Source organism: Polypterus senegalus, chromosome 6 (assembly GCF_016835505.1).
Source record: "Polypterus senegalus isolate Bchr_013 chromosome 6, ASM1683550v1, whole genome shotgun sequence".
NCBI lineage: Eukaryota > Metazoa > Chordata > Cladistia > Polypteriformes > Polypteridae > Polypterus > Polypterus senegalus.
In genome coordinates, this window is record NC_053159.1 from 103534727 (window position 1) to 103552034 (window position 17308).

Sequence of the window (17308 nt, forward strand, 5' to 3'; positions counted from 1 at the left end):
TGACAGGCCAAGAAAAATACAGGAGCGCCATATGCGCAGGATTGAGAGAATGGTTACAGACAACCCACAGATCACCTCTAAAGACCTGCAAGAACATCTTGCTGCAGATGATGTATCTGTACATCATTCTAAAATTCAGCAAATTTGCACAAAGAACATCTGTATGGCGATGGGTGATGAGAAAGAAGTCCTTTCTGCACTCACGCCACAAACAGAGTCGTTTGTTGTATGCAAATGCTCATTTAGACAAGCCAGATTCATTTTGGAACAAAGTGCTCTGGACTGATGAGACAAAAATTAAGTTATTTGGTCATAACAAAAAGCACTTTGCATGGCAGAAGAAGAACACCGCATTTCAAGAAAAACACCTGCTACCTACTGTTATATTTGGTGGAGGTTCCATCATGCTGTGGGGCTAGTTCAGGGACTGGGGCCCTTGTTAAAGTCAAGGGTCAGATGAATTTAACCCAATATCAACAAATTCTTCAGGATAATGTTCAAACATCAGTCACAAAGTTGAAGTTACGCAGGGGATGGATATTCCAACAAGACAATGACCCAAAACACAGTTCGAAATCTACAAAGGCATTCATGCAGAGGGAGAAAGAAGTACAATGTTCTGGAATGGCCATCATAGTCCCCTGACTTGAATATCATCGAAAATCTATGGGATGATTTGAACCAGTCTGTCCATGCTCGGCAGCCATCACATTTAACTGAACTGGAGAGATTTTGTATTGAAGAATGGTCAAAAAAACCTCCATCCAGAATCCAGACACTCATCAAAGGCTATAGGAGGCGTCTAGAGGCTATTATATTTGCAAAAGGAGGCTCAACTAAGTATTGATGTAATATCTGTGTTGGGGTGCCCAAATTTATGCACCTGTCTAATTTTGTTATGATGAATATTATATATTTTCCGTTAATCCAATAAACTTAATATCACTGCTAAAATACTACTGTTTCCAAAAGGCATGTCATATATTAAAAGTAAGTTGTTACTTTGAAAGCTCAGCCAATGATAAACAAAAATCCAAATAATTAGATATATAATAATTTAAGAAAAAACAAAAAAGAAAAGTACAATGACCATGCAATGTAATTCACTTACATTATGTATATATAATTAAAATGTTAAATCTAAATGCGGTGTACTTCATACCCTCATAAATGGTCAACACATTTCCTGCATTTTCGTGTGAGAAACTGTATTCGACAATTCCACAAGCAGTTCCATCAATGTTACCTAAAGTTCAAAAACAAACTCATGCAAACTGAAACAGATTTATACAATTCAGAAGAAAGCACAGGATCATTTAGCTTACACCAACTGTTTTCATAAAAGTTAGTTATTAGCATTTTAAAAATCAATTCAATTTTTGGCCCTTGCCTCCTGACTCACCAGTACAAAAAAAACCCACCACATATGACATACTCTTCAACTCATCTTGATGTCTGGGTTTGCAAGATGTTAAGCTTTTCGGGAATCCTCCATATTTTTGGCCCGCCAAACCCACCCAAAAAAATGAAGTTTTGGACCATTTTGGGACTATATTTTGTGCAGGAAATTAAACCTTTATGGTAAAGAATAAACCAATAGGTGTTTTCAGAAAAAAATGATCAGAAGGGCAAGAAGCTGAACATGCAATAGGGTTCACCTAATAATGGAATACATGGGGCTCAAAGTTACTACTTTTCACAAAACACAAAAATGGGGCTCAGTAATATAGGCATGTGGATGTAATTTTAAAATATTAGATTGCTGATCACGAATATAATATTTTTTATATTTTCTTCTTGTCCGGAGGTGTGAGAGCCTCTAAGAGCCAATCCAATAAGGTTAAAAATGACAAATTTCAAACATAAGTATGTGGGGTGTTGTTTTAGACTATTTCAAAATCCGTGATTACGAATATGGTGTTACTTTTGATTTTTGATCTTTTACTAAGAGAACTAGAGAGACCAAACTCTTCCCATTAAGCCACTGCCCATACAATTTATACACTACTGCACATCTGCCTGCAACAATACAAAATTTTAGTCCATACCTGGATAACTTCATTCCTGAGGTTGACGGTCTTCAACCAGTCACTAAGCCGAGGATAGCTGTCTAAGGCTACAGGACGCTCATTTAAAGGCACTTTGCTTTTGCATTGCAGCTGTTTGCTGATGTACGTCAACAACTTGGCCTATTTGAGAAAGAGAAAATAACATGCATTAGTCATTTTATAGCTTAAAGTCTAGAAAGCAAATTAAAATCTGAAAATAGTGATATTGGATGATGATCCGAGTCAAGTTGAACTGCTGTGAAATTTTTAAAAGGTCCTATAGTAAGTATAAACTTCTAAATTTACACCAAGCTGGTACTTTAATATTACATCGGCACCCCCCAACACACACCTGACTGAATGGATTAAACATCAACTATATGTGTGTTTTAAAATTATAAGAATGATTGGCCAAATACAGAAAACACCAAGATTTCAGCAGATTGAAAAGAGGGAGATTATGTCTTGCAAATTGCGGTAAACTGTAAAGGACACTAATAAAGTCACCTTCGTATTATCATGAAATTGTCTCCAAAATAATCTTGTTTTATGTTAAACCTTTCCCACGCTGGCCAATATATATTCCAACAAAAGTACATTTGACCAACATGCACAGATATTCTGGTATACTATATCACTACAAATCATACATTCAGCAGTTTTTTTATTGCATTCCTTGGTAAAGGATGTCAATGACTTCATTTTAGTATTTTTCAAAATAACTCCTTTATGATCTCCAAATCATTCAGTATTTCTTAATTTACTAACATTCCCTATGGCTAAGAAAGGGTTTTTGATTTCTTTACAACAGACCAAAAAAAAAAAAAATCAGAAAAATGTATTTAGTTATCCTGAGTATTAATGAGTCTAAACTAATCCCAGCATCAGCATAATCACCACAGCTGAACCTAAACAGACAGATCTTCGGAGTAAAGTTAGGCTGAAGGAATGGAAGACAAATGAATGAGAAGCATTTTCCATAATAGTAAAAATCATCTGAAAATGTTACTGTGCATTTTTCATAACTACATAACAGAATGGGTGTTTATTACAGATTAAAATACTGTGGCTTTATTGCCTTGCTTCATGATGCTGAAGAAATTTAACTGCTGCTTTTCTTTTTCAAAAATGTGTAAACTGAAAGTGGTATAAACCTCAATAAACTAAGCCAACTGATCATAGCAAGGCTAATTGTTCTCTTCCTGTAGCACCATTTTTGATCTAATTTAATTACCTCCTTTAATTTAAATTTTCCTTTTATTTAAGTTTTTATATTTTGCAGTCTAATAATTTTGGGGTTTTTTTTAGACTTTTTTATTTTAAAGTTCTCCATAAAATCAAAACACATATAGCACATTTTTGCACATATTCATTATTAGTATTTATTTAAATTGGTTTTTAAAGCAAAAACTAGTTCACTATATATATATATATATATATATATATATATATATATAGTTTCAGTCCATCATTTGGCAGTTCCTTTAAATGGTGCAATATCTTTCTCAAACATAAGGTTAAGACAAAAATGAAGATTCATCACATTCTAATATTGGGTAGAATGGTAAGACACCTATTTGAGTGGAGTTTGCAAAATATCCCAGGTCTTGTGGGGTTTCTTGTTGTACTCTGTTTTCTGCCATATCTTATGCTAATTGAGAACTGGCTCAGTAAAAGCAAATGTGGGCATGTGAAGAAGTATGCCCCGTTCAGTAGACATGACAATAATCTTTGGCACCTTGTCTTAGCATTGCTCCTACCATACACATATTACTGGCAGGATACATCAGGATGAATAGAGAGCTAATATTAAAATGGTCATTACCTTTGTCCATTTGTTCTCTTAACAAAGCAACATTATGTACTGTTTTTTGCTTAAGTAAAATGCGCACACACACACACACAGATAGATAGATAGATAGATAGATAGATAGATAGATAGATAGATAGATAGATAGATAGATAGATAGATAGAGTACTGCACATATACAGCATTTAAGTACAGTAGAAAACATAAAATTGCATTGTTAAAATCATTATTTTATGACAATGTTCAGGTTCTCATAGTTATACAGATAATCACACTATTTAAAACAACAGAAAATAAAAATATAGCTACCTTTATGTTATTTATGGCCCATGCACCATGCATACATTTACACCCACAGTAAACTAGACATGATTAAATACAGATGCTGCTCTATTCTCAAAATTGCATTGGTCATCAATATTAACTAACCAATTTTTATTTTGTCATTACTTGAGTAACAAGTAGTAACAAATAAGTAATATTCTGATTTCAGTCCCATGTAACCAAACCCTTTTATGAAAGTAACAAGCTTCAGTCTTAGTTTAGATTAGAGAATGGCAATCTTTTTTATTACTAATAATAAAAAGAACAGCAGGGGGATTTACAAACTATGAATTTGCAAATCCTATTTTGTGAATGTTACAAGATGCTTATAATAACATACCCATGTTTGTCTAGGGCATGTCCTACGTGTAGACTCCTCAGGCAAAATGGCAATATTACACTTTGATCAATTAATTTACAAAATGTGTTCCATATCAGTAAAAGATGAGTTTGTATACAAGCTTAGAGACTGTGTCTCTGAGAAGCACAGTTAAATAACCATACCAATTAAATGTGATAACACCTAGGCCTGCCCAAGCATCTAGCTGAAAGAGTTTAAAAAGATTCATTAAATGCAACCAGACTCACTTCACAGACTGTGGTCAGGCTACCTGCCTCAAGTTTGATTTTCTTTCACATTGGTATGAGTGGTACCACAACTTACTAAAAAAATGTGGAAACCATCATGATCAGCATGTCTCCTAATTTCTTTTTCTTCTAGTTATCATGCAGCATAGGTTGTCAACATTGCCGTTTTTTCCCCAAGTTGTCCTTCTTGGCTTTGAATTGGGACATCAGAGGTAATTTCATTCTGCCCAAAGCCTGCAAAGTAAACTGCACTCTAATTTATTGTGGAATGCACAGGACTGTTTGGTCAGTTAGCCTAGCTATGTCAGGTAGACTTTGATTTTTCCTCCACTTAAGGAAGGAAAACCCCTAACATGAGCCCCTGACAGCTATTTTCTCCAGGACCTTTGTTAACTGAATTTTTGTTTTTACTGACTGTCCTCTGTGTATTGTTAGTACTTTACTGTTATGTGGAGGCTACTATAACATTTAAAAGAAGATAGCACTATTATAACATCTAAATCCAATAAGTTAGCCAACAAATGAGGATGCAAAGGAGAACCTCCTTATTTCTTGGATTACATCACACTACAGAATACCAAGTTATCCAGTACACATATACAGCAACTTAATACAAATAAATAAACACCCACAGCGTTTCAATAAAATACCTTTCTCACAAAATAAATCATATTTACAGCACACTGTTATATACTTATCACTACTTCCAGCCTCAAATGCCTATTTTTGATATGGACTTTGTGTTTTTTTATTTTTGTCTTTGTTTTACAGTTTCTTTACCATATTATATTTTAATTGTGTACCCTAAGTTTATCAGTTGAAAGCAAACTGTATAATTTAAAAAAAAGATACATTTTTAGTTCATTTTTAGATGTTAGAGTTTTCTGTTCTTTCTAAACACACTTGTCAACATGTTTAGCAGCTAATAATCATGCTGCATTTCTATTGTGCACTGTTCCACGTAACAGACTCCGAAGGGAAAACAGCACTATGCTAAAAGCTACCCAAATTCCTCAAGTAAGTGTAATAGATCACTTAAATGACACTACATTCTATCATCATGTAAATGCTTAACTGAGAAAAATAGTCCCTGGTGGTGGCCTTCAGTAAAGAGCTATACAAAATACAGCCTTTATGCTAAATGCAGGCAAAATTCCCACAATCAATGAATGAATCAATCAGCCTCTCACAGAAAGAATGACAGATGGAGTTAAAGCTTACTGTTGTTTTAGAACATGTGTGATGTAATCCAGTATTAGCATAATGCAATGATCACCAAATGCTAGACAAACACCACAGTCCAACAGCTTTCAAAGCAACTAGTACACACCGATCACAAGATAGCTTTAAAGAAAAGCAGTGTGCAAAAGGATCATGGCTCACAAACCAAAACAATGATTACGACAGGCTCCATTCACCAATATCAGGCAACCTTTGAAACTGTCATTTCATATTAAGTTAAACTTTGCAATGGTCATTGGAGTTACAGAATATGATCATTGTTATACTGCTTATGAGTTTTGCTCTTAGAAACTGGATAAAAAAATCACATTTACAAGAAAAACAAAAACAGAAGCATCTGCATTCTAGGATATGAAGACATAAGCAGATGATTCCTTATTTTTCTTGCCCACGTCCTTTCAAATATACCTAGTATTTGTCCTTAATTTCTGCTTTACTTCTGTTCAATATCTTATACATTACACAGCATAATAAAAAATATTTATCATTCATCCCAATGGTGCAGAAACATAAAAAAGAAGCAATTATTTATCTGCATTCTACATTATGACAGGTATTTACTTAGAAATGAGACAGTCCTACAGGTTACACCATCTATCTTTTCAAATATAGTCAAAAATCTATATTCTCTGACCAAAAGTATTCTCATTTTCAAAAATACTAAAATATTAAATCAAAAAGAAAAACAGCTCATATTGTAATAATATAATAAAATATACAATTTTAATAAAAAATATAACATTTCACATAATGCTTCAAAACTGATGTCATTAATTGTCTAATTCTACAAAAAATTATTCTTTCATTATAAAATTCTCTGAATCTCAGGGTGATAATCCTGGCAGCATTAAATGCCACACAGGAAGTAACCTGGATTTAGTACCCGGCCATTGCCTTAAAAAAATTAATGCAAACCATAAATGTGTTTTCCTTTGTTGTATACATGTTTCTTTCCAACACTGCTTTGTTAAAAAATACATTTATAAAACTGATTCCAAAATATAACATCCTATGTAGCTCTCATAGCCATTGTTATTTTAGAATGGTTATAAACAAACTGCCAGAATGGTTTTGGGGCAAAATAACTCTAAATTGGTTTAAGCAGGTTAAAATATTTTTTGGCAAGATGGATTATGAATGTGAGCAACATACAACTTGTAGGGACAGAAAGAAGATTGTGATTCTTTTCACTCTTCTGCTACTCTGTGTAGTGACATCTGTGATAATATAATTTACCACCATGTCCTGACAAACAACAATGGGCTCTCCAAGTAGCTGTTCTTGGAAACACATTTAAACACTGCTATCTTTATAAACACAAATGACCACACATTGCCAGCATTTTTTTTTTTTTTTACGAAACTGTGCTGAAATGAATTCCGTCACACAATGTTAAAATCAGACTGTTGATTAATCTTGCCAGATGCCTAACTATTGAAGGAAAAAGCGGGCATTGCCCATTTTGACAGCCTTTTTAGTGCCACACAAAGGTCTGTTAAGATGACAGATTTAATAGGGATGTAGAAATCCAGCTGCACCTTCCAACCTGCATTGCAGAGTAAATGGCTGAATTGCAGCTTGTACCAATAACAGCCCCATACTTCATCTAATAACCAAGGTGTAAATCCAAGTTGAGAAGACACCTTTGCAGAGATTCATTCAGACAAAAAGGTTGACAAAAGGCTGTGTTTGGAAGGGATATGGCTGGTGTCAACCTTGGAAATTGGAACACACTTATTCATGTTGTCACACTTGGGTCGCAGAATTGCACAGAAACACAGGAGATTGCAGAGACAGGAACTTTATTCAAACACTTCAAACAAACATGTCTCTTTCAGAAGTAAAATGAGCTCAGTATGCAGTTAGTTCTCGTTTAAAAGAATAGGCAAACATCACAGGGTAGCACAACGGAAGCGGGACCCGCAACAGGAGCAGAGGATTTCTAGGGGAAACAAAGCAATCAGCCAAAAGGACAGGTGCTGTTCAGGCTTTTAAGTATGCATACCGCCACACATTTCAATTAAATCTGTCAAGGTATGTTTGAAATTTGGGGTATTTATTTTCTCTATTCATGGGGGAGAGTTTAAATACTAAATACTGATATAGCAAAGTTTAATTTCTTAGTGGATACCTACTGGCCTAGATGTACCATTCTGGCAAATAGTGTTGTTGTTGGTGGGTGAGTCATATATAAAGCCCGGTGTCCTAGAAACTATTGAAATCATCAGTACATCAAATGTACAGATGTAAGATTTAATTAAAAAGACCTACTCTGAGCATCTCTCTCCTATTAGGATTCGTTTTCCTGACGTGCTCGCATCACTTGTGCATTAGCGGCGGGCGGAAAAGTAAAAGGGATACCATTTTGATTGCAAAATGATTATGATTGCAGCTAAGCCACTTTGTCCTTCTTCTGAGGTTTCGTTTTGCTGACGTGCTGGCCCGCTTGTGTAATTAGCGGCTAAGCAAGTTTTTTTTTTTTTCCTTGGAGGTGGCGCCATTACCCCAACTCCACCTCTCATATTCGGGCCGGACAGACACACACACTTCCACGCATAGACATTTATATATAAGACTAGCAGAATACCCGCGCTTCGCAGCGGAGAAGTAGTGTGTTAAAGAAGTTATGAAAAGAAAAGGAAACATTTTAAAAATAACGTAAGATGATTGTTAATGTAATTGTTTTGTCACTGATATGAGTGTTGTTGTCATGTATATAGACACAGACACACACACACACACACACATATATACATATATATATACACATATATATGCATATATATACATATACATACATATACATATATAGCAAAATACCCGCGCTTTGCAGCAGAGAAGTAGTGTGTTAAAGAAGTAATGAAAAAGAAAAGGAAACATTTTAATAATAACGTAACATGATTGACAATGTAATTGTTTTGTCAATTGGGATGAATGGCCGGCCATATATATATATATATATATATATACACACACATACACATCTACATATATACACACACACATATATACACCTATAGATATATCTATCTATCTATATATATATATATATATATCTATATATCTATATATATATATATATATATATATCTATATATATATATATATATATATATATATATATATCTATATATCTATATATATATATATATATATATATATATCTCCTTTGGGGTGCGAGCAGCTATTGCTGGGCTGGGTGCGCCAGAATCCATTGAGGAAGAAAAATGAAAAACATTATTTGTACAAAATCTTAATTTATCTATCCATTCCTGAATAATTAAATGGGCAGGCTAGTTCGTATCAGTGCAATACGCTGCTTGTTAAAACGGATGACTCCTAATCTTACGTGCACTTAGTGCTGCATGGGTATTATGAACTAGCGTATTTGTTCAAGTTCTATTTAAATTTTAAATATAAGTAATTTTTATTTGGTCAACAGAAACATGTTTAGTAGGAATGAAAGTTAAATTTAATCATCATTGCATACATTTTTCTTCACCATAGAAATTTAAAGACTAAATCCAACTTCCATTCCTACCAAAGATATTTCTGGCGACTAAATAGAACCTACTTATATCCAAATTCGAGCTATTGAGCTGTCGCCTGCCTGCCTGAATAAGTCACCCTCACTTCGCTCTTACTTTTTTACCATTTATTTAATCTAGTCGCGGAAAAATTATAACATGGAAGGAGGATTACACTGAGTATGGCTTTACCAAAACAATTATTGATGGTGAATAAAGTATCTATTATTCATAAAGCTTCAATTGGTGATCTGTTTTTCTGCTTTAACCTCATATTTTTTCATACTTCTTCCCAAACCAAGGGGGTGCGAGGGTAAAATGAATCGGGAAGCGCTGATATATATATATATATATATATATATATATATATATATATATTGAATATATTGAAATAGTTTTACTATCAAATAATGCAAACAGTACGCGGCATGTGCTTCGCCCTAATTCTGGGCTCATCAGACAGTACACACTCACTGCACCCACTCTCAGGAATCGAACCTCAGACGTCAACGCTAAAGGCGAAGCCTCTCATGTTTCGCTAGGGTGTGTGGTTAGTTTATTTGACAGTATGTAGATCGGGATGTGTATATATATCACTTTTGAGAATGCAACGTATAGTTTTGTTCAGGAGGAAAGCAATGTTGCCTCAAATCAATGGCAACCTTTTGTAGAGTGTGTCACTGAGACTTATTAATTGTCATCGCGAAGCAGAGCCTTACTGGAAATTTGAGGCATTTCAATTGAAATGGGAGATCAGAGGGTATAATGGTGATGCCAGGAATACAATCAGAGTGTGGCGCTCTGCTGTTTTTTTGTGTAGCTGCCTTCACACAGCCTCTCTGCTGCTTTAAAAATGAACGCCATATAAAGCCATTACTTTGTCAATTGTGTAATGCGTTTTTTGAACGGGATTGATGCAAGAACGTGATCACTCGTACTGCGTTCAGTAAGTTCACGTGAGCTGCTCTCTTGTGTGATGTTGCGATGTCCACGGCTTAATTTAATGTTAGCTAAGACCCGGCACTTAAAAGTATCTGGCTGCACTCCGGTTGTAATACGACGAAGAGTGAGAATGCAAGTACAATAATCCAGCTATATATCGCCGACTTCAGGGCTTCACTCTATCGCGGATTTTAAATGTAAGCATATCTAAATATATAACGCAGATTTTTCGCTACTTCGGGTCTTTTTACTTCCTGTACATGCTTCCTCAGTTTGTTTGCCCAGTTGATTTCATACAAGGGACGCTATCGGCGGATGGCTTAGAAGCTACCCAATATCAGAGCACGTATTACATATTAACTAAAACTCCTCAATGCTATAAGATATGCTTCCTGCACGGTGCTTGATTGTTTGCTTGTCTCTGCCTCTCTCTCACCCTTTCTGACATTCTCTGCGCCTGACGGAGGGGGTGTGAGCAGAGGTGCTGTTTGCACAGAAGCTGTTTGCCTAGTTGATACGGAGGCACCTCTAAGAAATGCCGCTTTATCCCGGTGCTTCCAAAAGCATACTTATTGATTTTTTGATTGTTTGCTTTAATCTCGCTCTCTCTCACTCTCTCTCTCTCTGACGTTCTCTGCGCCTGACAGAGGGGGTGTGAGCAGAGGGGCTGTTTGCTTAGAAGATACTGACGCTCCTCTAAAAAATGCTGCTTTATTGCGGTGCTTCGCCAAACTTAAAAGCACACGTATTGATTTTTTGATTGTTTGCTTTTCTTTGCGAGCGCTCTCTCTCTCTCTGAAATTCTCTGCTCCTGAAGAGAAGATATGTTTGCATTCTTTTAATTGTGAGAAAGAACTGTCATCTCTGTCTTGTCATGGAGAACAGTTTAAACTTTTGACTAAAGGGTGTTACTTCATGTCTATCCATCCATCCATTTTCTAACCCGCTGAATCCAAATAGGGTCACGGGGGTCTGCTGGAGCCAATCCCAGCCAACACAGGGCACAAGGCAGGAACCAATTCTGGGCAGGGTGCCAACCCACCGCAGGACACACACAAACACACCCACACACCAAGCACACACTAGGGCCAATTCAGAATCGCCAATCCACCTAACCTGCATGTCTTTGGATTGTGGGAGGAAACCGGAGCGCCCGGAGGAAACCCACGAGACACGGGAGAACATGCAAACTCCACGCAGGGAGGACCGAAGCGAACCGGTCTCCTAACTGTGAGGCAGCAGCGCTACCACTGCGCCACCGTGCCGCCCTCAATAATAAAATGTACTTGCTTAAAGGTTTAATTTTAAAAAACTATTTCTTAGCATCTGGTCATTAAGCAATATATGTTGCCCCAATTTAGTATTCAGTTGTCCAAAACTATATATAAATATACATACATAAATACATATATAAATATTTCCTATAAAAATACAGGCATATATGCAGTGTTGTTTTAGTTTCATCTGAAACCTTTTATATTGTTTTATAAGTCATTCTCCATATCAACTACAGTATAAGACAAAATGGAGACTTAAACTGCTTTCATTATGAGTGCTAGTGACCCTGTTAACCCTGCCCCTGTTTGCTTAAAGAATGCAGACATTAACAATATACTGTATGTACATCTTAAAATTGTTGTCATCTGTGAAGCTTCTGCTTGGTTGAGACCTTGCTGATGCAGGATGACCACCTTGTGTCTTGTTGTTGTGCTCACTCTTGCCTTAGGATAAGAGTGAATGATTTGAAGGTTAAATTGCCACATCTTCCATATCCTTACCATTTTGAATCTGTCAACCAGTTTGTTTCCCTGTGCATTAGTTATTGTTTCAGTTAATCCATTTGATGTAAACAATTCATTGTGCCATTGATAATTTTGCATTTGTTTATTCTTGTGCAAACAAGTTTTTTATCTGAAAAGTGATCTTTTGTTTAAGTCTCTTTCTTTAATTTTATATAATGAAGAAGACAAAAATTAACATTTAAGGCAAAATTTATATGACAAGGTAAGGATGCTTTAAACTTTTTGCACAGTACTGTTTATTTTTTAAAATTTGGTCACACTAGGAGTCTGGATATGAAATATACAGTTCTTCCATCACAACTTACATCTCATTAAAGTTTAAAATAAATTTGATGGTACTATTTTTCATTTAATGCATCATCTGTAAAAGATAGTTGGTGTTGTGTACAAAATCTTGGATTTTAGCATTTAATTTACAGAAGGCAGTGTATCTGGATTTGCTTATTAGCTGTCATGAAATAGTTAGATTTTAAGTGCTGTTAACTAGTTTTCATTAATAACTGTGATAATAAAGGTAGATACCTTTAGCAATCTGGTGCTAGTCTGAAGTTTAGCAAAAGTAGTGCAACTCTGCATACAGTAATTTCAGACTGGACACTTCTTTTCTGTGAAAATGTAATACATTAAAACTTAGTGAATGAAGCATACACCAGTATGATGTCAGTGATATCACCATTTTTGACAATGTTTAAATCGGTGGTTTCCAATTGCACAGGACTAGTTTTTTTTACTGGACTTTTTATAGGAGGTTAGCAGTGTGGGAGAGTATATAAGGGTTTAAAATATATACAAATAACTATACAAACATATGGTTTCTACTTCGCAGATTTTCATCTATGGATGGAGGAGGGATTACTGTATAGTTGTCCAGGAGAAAAGCAATCTTGCGTGAAATCAATGGCATCGTTTTGTAGGGTCTGTCCCTGAGACTTATTACTTGTCATCGCGCAGCAGAGCCTTACTGGAAATGGGAGGCATCTGAATTGAAATGGGGGTGCGAGGGTAAAATGAATCGGGAAACGCTGATCAATGTAATCGGTGTACCAGGAAATCATGCATTGACAGAAGTTCCCCTTTGTTTAGAATGCAAAGTGTGATTAAATGCATTATTTTTTAACGCGTTATGGAGCACATGCATCGAAGCTTCTCAGCTGTGCTTATGCTAAGAAAAGGAAACATTTTAAAAATAACGTAACACGATTGTCAATGTAACCTTTTGTAAGTAGTGCCTAGAGGATTCAGTGTGGAGAAACTCTAGAGACAGCGTGTGTATTAATTTGTGGATTTTTCTGTGAGTATTTGGTGGCAGCATCACAAAGTTGGTTCCTCAAGACGGCGTTAGCTGCAGAGCTCAGCTCACAGTGAAATGAGGTGAATGGGAGGGGAGATGATGACATCACTCCCCCACCCGCCTTAACTGTCAATCCCCCACAAACACAGTCTATTTGCATAAGCACAGCCCTTGACCTGCAATTTTAACTTAGTTACAAAGTGATGCATGACAAACACCAGCGGCAGCCTGTCTATGAACTTAATTTAAACTTTAGGTTTACACCGTGCTTTGTTTCCAAAATAGCAGCACTCATGAATATGGTTGTATATGTCAATCACTCGGTTCTTATTGTTTCTCTGCCTTTTCAATTATATAATGCATGTTTTCTTCAGCGCTTTTTGGAGCTCTTCCTGGTTTTCTATGTACTGCGTTGATAGTCAGTTCACGTGATTACGTGGGAGGCGTGATGATGTCACACGAAACTCCCCCCACGGCTTTCGAGCTCAACTCCATTACAGAATATGGAGAAAAATAGCTTCCAGTTATGACCATCACGCATAGAATTTCGAATTGAAAACTGCCTAACTTTTGTAAGGAAGCTGTAAGGAATGAGCCTGCCAAATTTCAGCCTTCCATCCACACGGGAAGTTGGAGAATTAGTGATGAGTCAGTCAGTGAGGGCTTTACCTTTTATTAGTATAGATATATATTAGATTAAGAACAGTTTGAGTAATGGGACTGATCATGTAAACATAAATTAAAGCAGTATGGTAGAATAGTTTAAGAGTACTCTTGAGTTATTTTTGTCAAGCTGTTACTACACCCATGTTAAGCTCTTATTTGTTTTGGGGGATTCCCGGCTAAAGTCTCTTGTTCAGCAAGTGAAATGGAGAACCAGTTATATTTAAATCAGGCCAACGACTAGCCATTTCTAGCCTTTTCACTTTTCTCCTCCAATATTTCATATTTCATACCATTGCCTCCCTAATGAAATTCCTGGAGGCGTTTTGATTAGCTGAATTAATTATTCTTTCTTCACTAACAATTATTGATTTAATTAGCAACACTGTTAATAAACATATGTGAGTCTAGAAGTGATTGTGCATGCTCAAGACATGACACTCTTTCCTTTGTGTTCTTGACATAGTACTTTCTAGGTCTTTATTCATTGCCTCCTTCCTCCTTTACACTTTGCTATGAATAATCGATTTTTGTCTTTCGTCCATAAAATGATATCAAGGAGCAATTTTAGCACTTTCTTATAATGTATTCTATTTTCATTGCTAACAAAATGTTTGCATCTAAAGTTCTAGCTTTTACAAATTTGCTGTTGAGGTCTCTTTAATGAACAGATTCAGAGCCAACTGTTTCATTTTTTTTATATATATGTTTTAATCTTAAATGATTTTATTGACTTCAAATTTTCATTACACTCCATAAATTAAAAATCAAAACTGATCAGATTATGCCCTTCCCTATCCATTTAGAGAGCTGAGAAAGCACAATTGATTAATATGTAAATTGTTTTGCTGATTTAAAAAAGAAACATTTTAAATATTTAAAAATATCAGTGAAAACCACATACAAAATATATTGTCCCTACTTTTAATCTAATTCAGATTAAGGTTGTCTTTCCTAAACACTTATTGTACTAATTAATTATTTTTAATAGTACTAAGGGGCTCCCCTGCTCGCTTCACTCTGGTTTACCAGATATACAATTTAAAGAGATTGTTATTTTCATGGCAATTGTTACATTTGCATTATTTTCCCTTTTACTTTTGTAAAAACGTTTGTAAAGACAATACTTGTCTTTTAATCCCTGCCTCGGGCAAGGTTAAATCTCTTTCTCGCAGGACATATAACGCTGCTCACGTTGTGAAGGGGGGGCTGAACGGACACTAAGGAGTTGCAGTTGGATCATCTGCTGGTTTGTTGCTGCTGGCGAGCTGCGTTTTCTGCTTGTCGCGCTTTGTGTCGATCACTTCAAAGCCTGTACAGCAGGTGTCCTTTTGCCACTTTGCATCTCTGCCACTCGCATTGTGAAGTGAGTGCATGGTTGGTGGCTGAATGCACGCTAAGGAGAAGCAGTCAGATCATCTGCTGGCTTCCTGCTGCTGCTGCTGGCAAGCTGCATGTTCAGCTTGTCGTTGTTTTAAGAGCTGGGAGCACATGATGTCTTTCTGCCAAAAGGATTCCAACAACTGCTTGGTTAGATGTCTGTGAACTTGTTTTAAATGTTGTCTCACTGCCTTGTCTCGCGGGACATCAAATTGCAATCTCTTGGCACCAAGTCTCATGTTTAAGGTCCCCTCGAGATGCTCCGTGGCCAATCTCTTTCATTTCGCGGGTCTTTTAGGTGTCTTCTGAGAAGATCACGTCTCGTCTCCCTTCCAGAATTCACACGTTTGGCAGAATATATTTTGGCTTCAGAATATTAATAAAAGTGCTTCATCTCACACCGTACAGTGGGTTGGTGCCCTGCCCAGGGTTTGTTTCCTGCCTTGCGCCCTGTGTTGGCTGGGATTGGCTCCAGCAGACCCCCGTGACCCTGTAGTTAGGATATAGCGGGTTGGGTAATGGATGGATGGACTTCATCTCACTATAATAAAATAGCTTGGAAGTTAAAGGCAATCACTTTTGCTAGCTCCCTATTTATAGTTTTTCCATCAAGCTGGGTTCTATGAATCTGGAAACAAACTGTCTCAGTGAGGTATGGATTTTAGGCTGTGTTGTGGGGAGCTGTTGTTATAGCAGTAGTAAGAAAGATAGTAGTAATAGCATTAATAACCACAGACAATGGTTTCACTGTCATCACTACCAGTTTCATTCGTTACTAGTGCCCATCCCTGGGACAGACATACAACAGGCTTCCTGAGTCAGTGAAGACTGTGGTTTAAGCTGAGCCTGTTTAAAAGGAAATACAAGCACTCTATGCAATGCCTAAAGCAACTGTATTATTCTTGAGAATTAAAACAGGTCTAAAAACATTATGTCCAATACAAAATCATTTATCCTATTATTAAATATTCTACTTTGTTTCTGCAGCCTGCAAATTGTTTTTTTGATGCAATAAATAAATAAATATAATATTCAGGAAAAAGAATACTGCTGTTGTACTGAAGCAATAACCTTAAAGTGTTATGGCACATCAGCCGCACATATCAACATTTTTATATAGAATACTAGACAGCACAAAAAAAACAGCATGATTAATTTTACTCTTTGTTCTTATGTTATCATACTTGCAGGCTAAACCATACTTGTGGTGTTTCTGAAGTTGGTTAGGTTTTTGGAATTGTGACATTCATTGTTCATAGTTATTTGAGATATTATGTGAAGCTGTATTTACAAATAAAAAAACAGCTTCCCATAGCAGCGTACAATTGAAGCCAATGGGACAACAAAAGAAATGGGGAAAAAACTTGAAACTTTCAGAATATAGAGATTCTGCTTGTTTATAGAAGTTAAAAAAATTCTTGGTCTTGTTTTTCCTGAAGGAAACATATGAGCTTTTCTGTCTGTTAACAGAGAATGGTAAGAGTGGAGCTTACATGTGAACACCAGGTTAGTTAAGGAATGACAATTGGAAGTGCTCTGAGGTATAAGATCATAAATAAAATAGAAGTTAAACAAGCATCTGTTGCTATTTAGGACAGCATGGCCTATTGGCTTAAAGTTTATAAAATGTGCATACTTAGTATGTAAAAATAAAATGAAACTAAAAAAAAGACTATCTGTAGTTTACACTA

At 36.0% G+C, this 17308-nt stretch overlaps 1 protein-coding gene across 2 annotated transcripts in view; it reads right to left on the reverse strand.

Moving 5' to 3' along the window:
* The window catches only part of LOC120531347 (kinase suppressor of Ras 1-like), a 205869-nt gene that overhangs the window by 106697 nt on the left and 81864 nt on the right, over nt 1-17308 (reverse strand). For both annotated transcript variants that reach the window (XM_039756660.1, XM_039756661.1), the window contains exon 2: nt 2049-2189. In XM_039756660.1, the coding sequence (XP_039612594.1) occupies nt 2049-2189 (141 nt within the window). The remainder of the gene's footprint in view (nt 1-2048; nt 2190-17308) is intronic.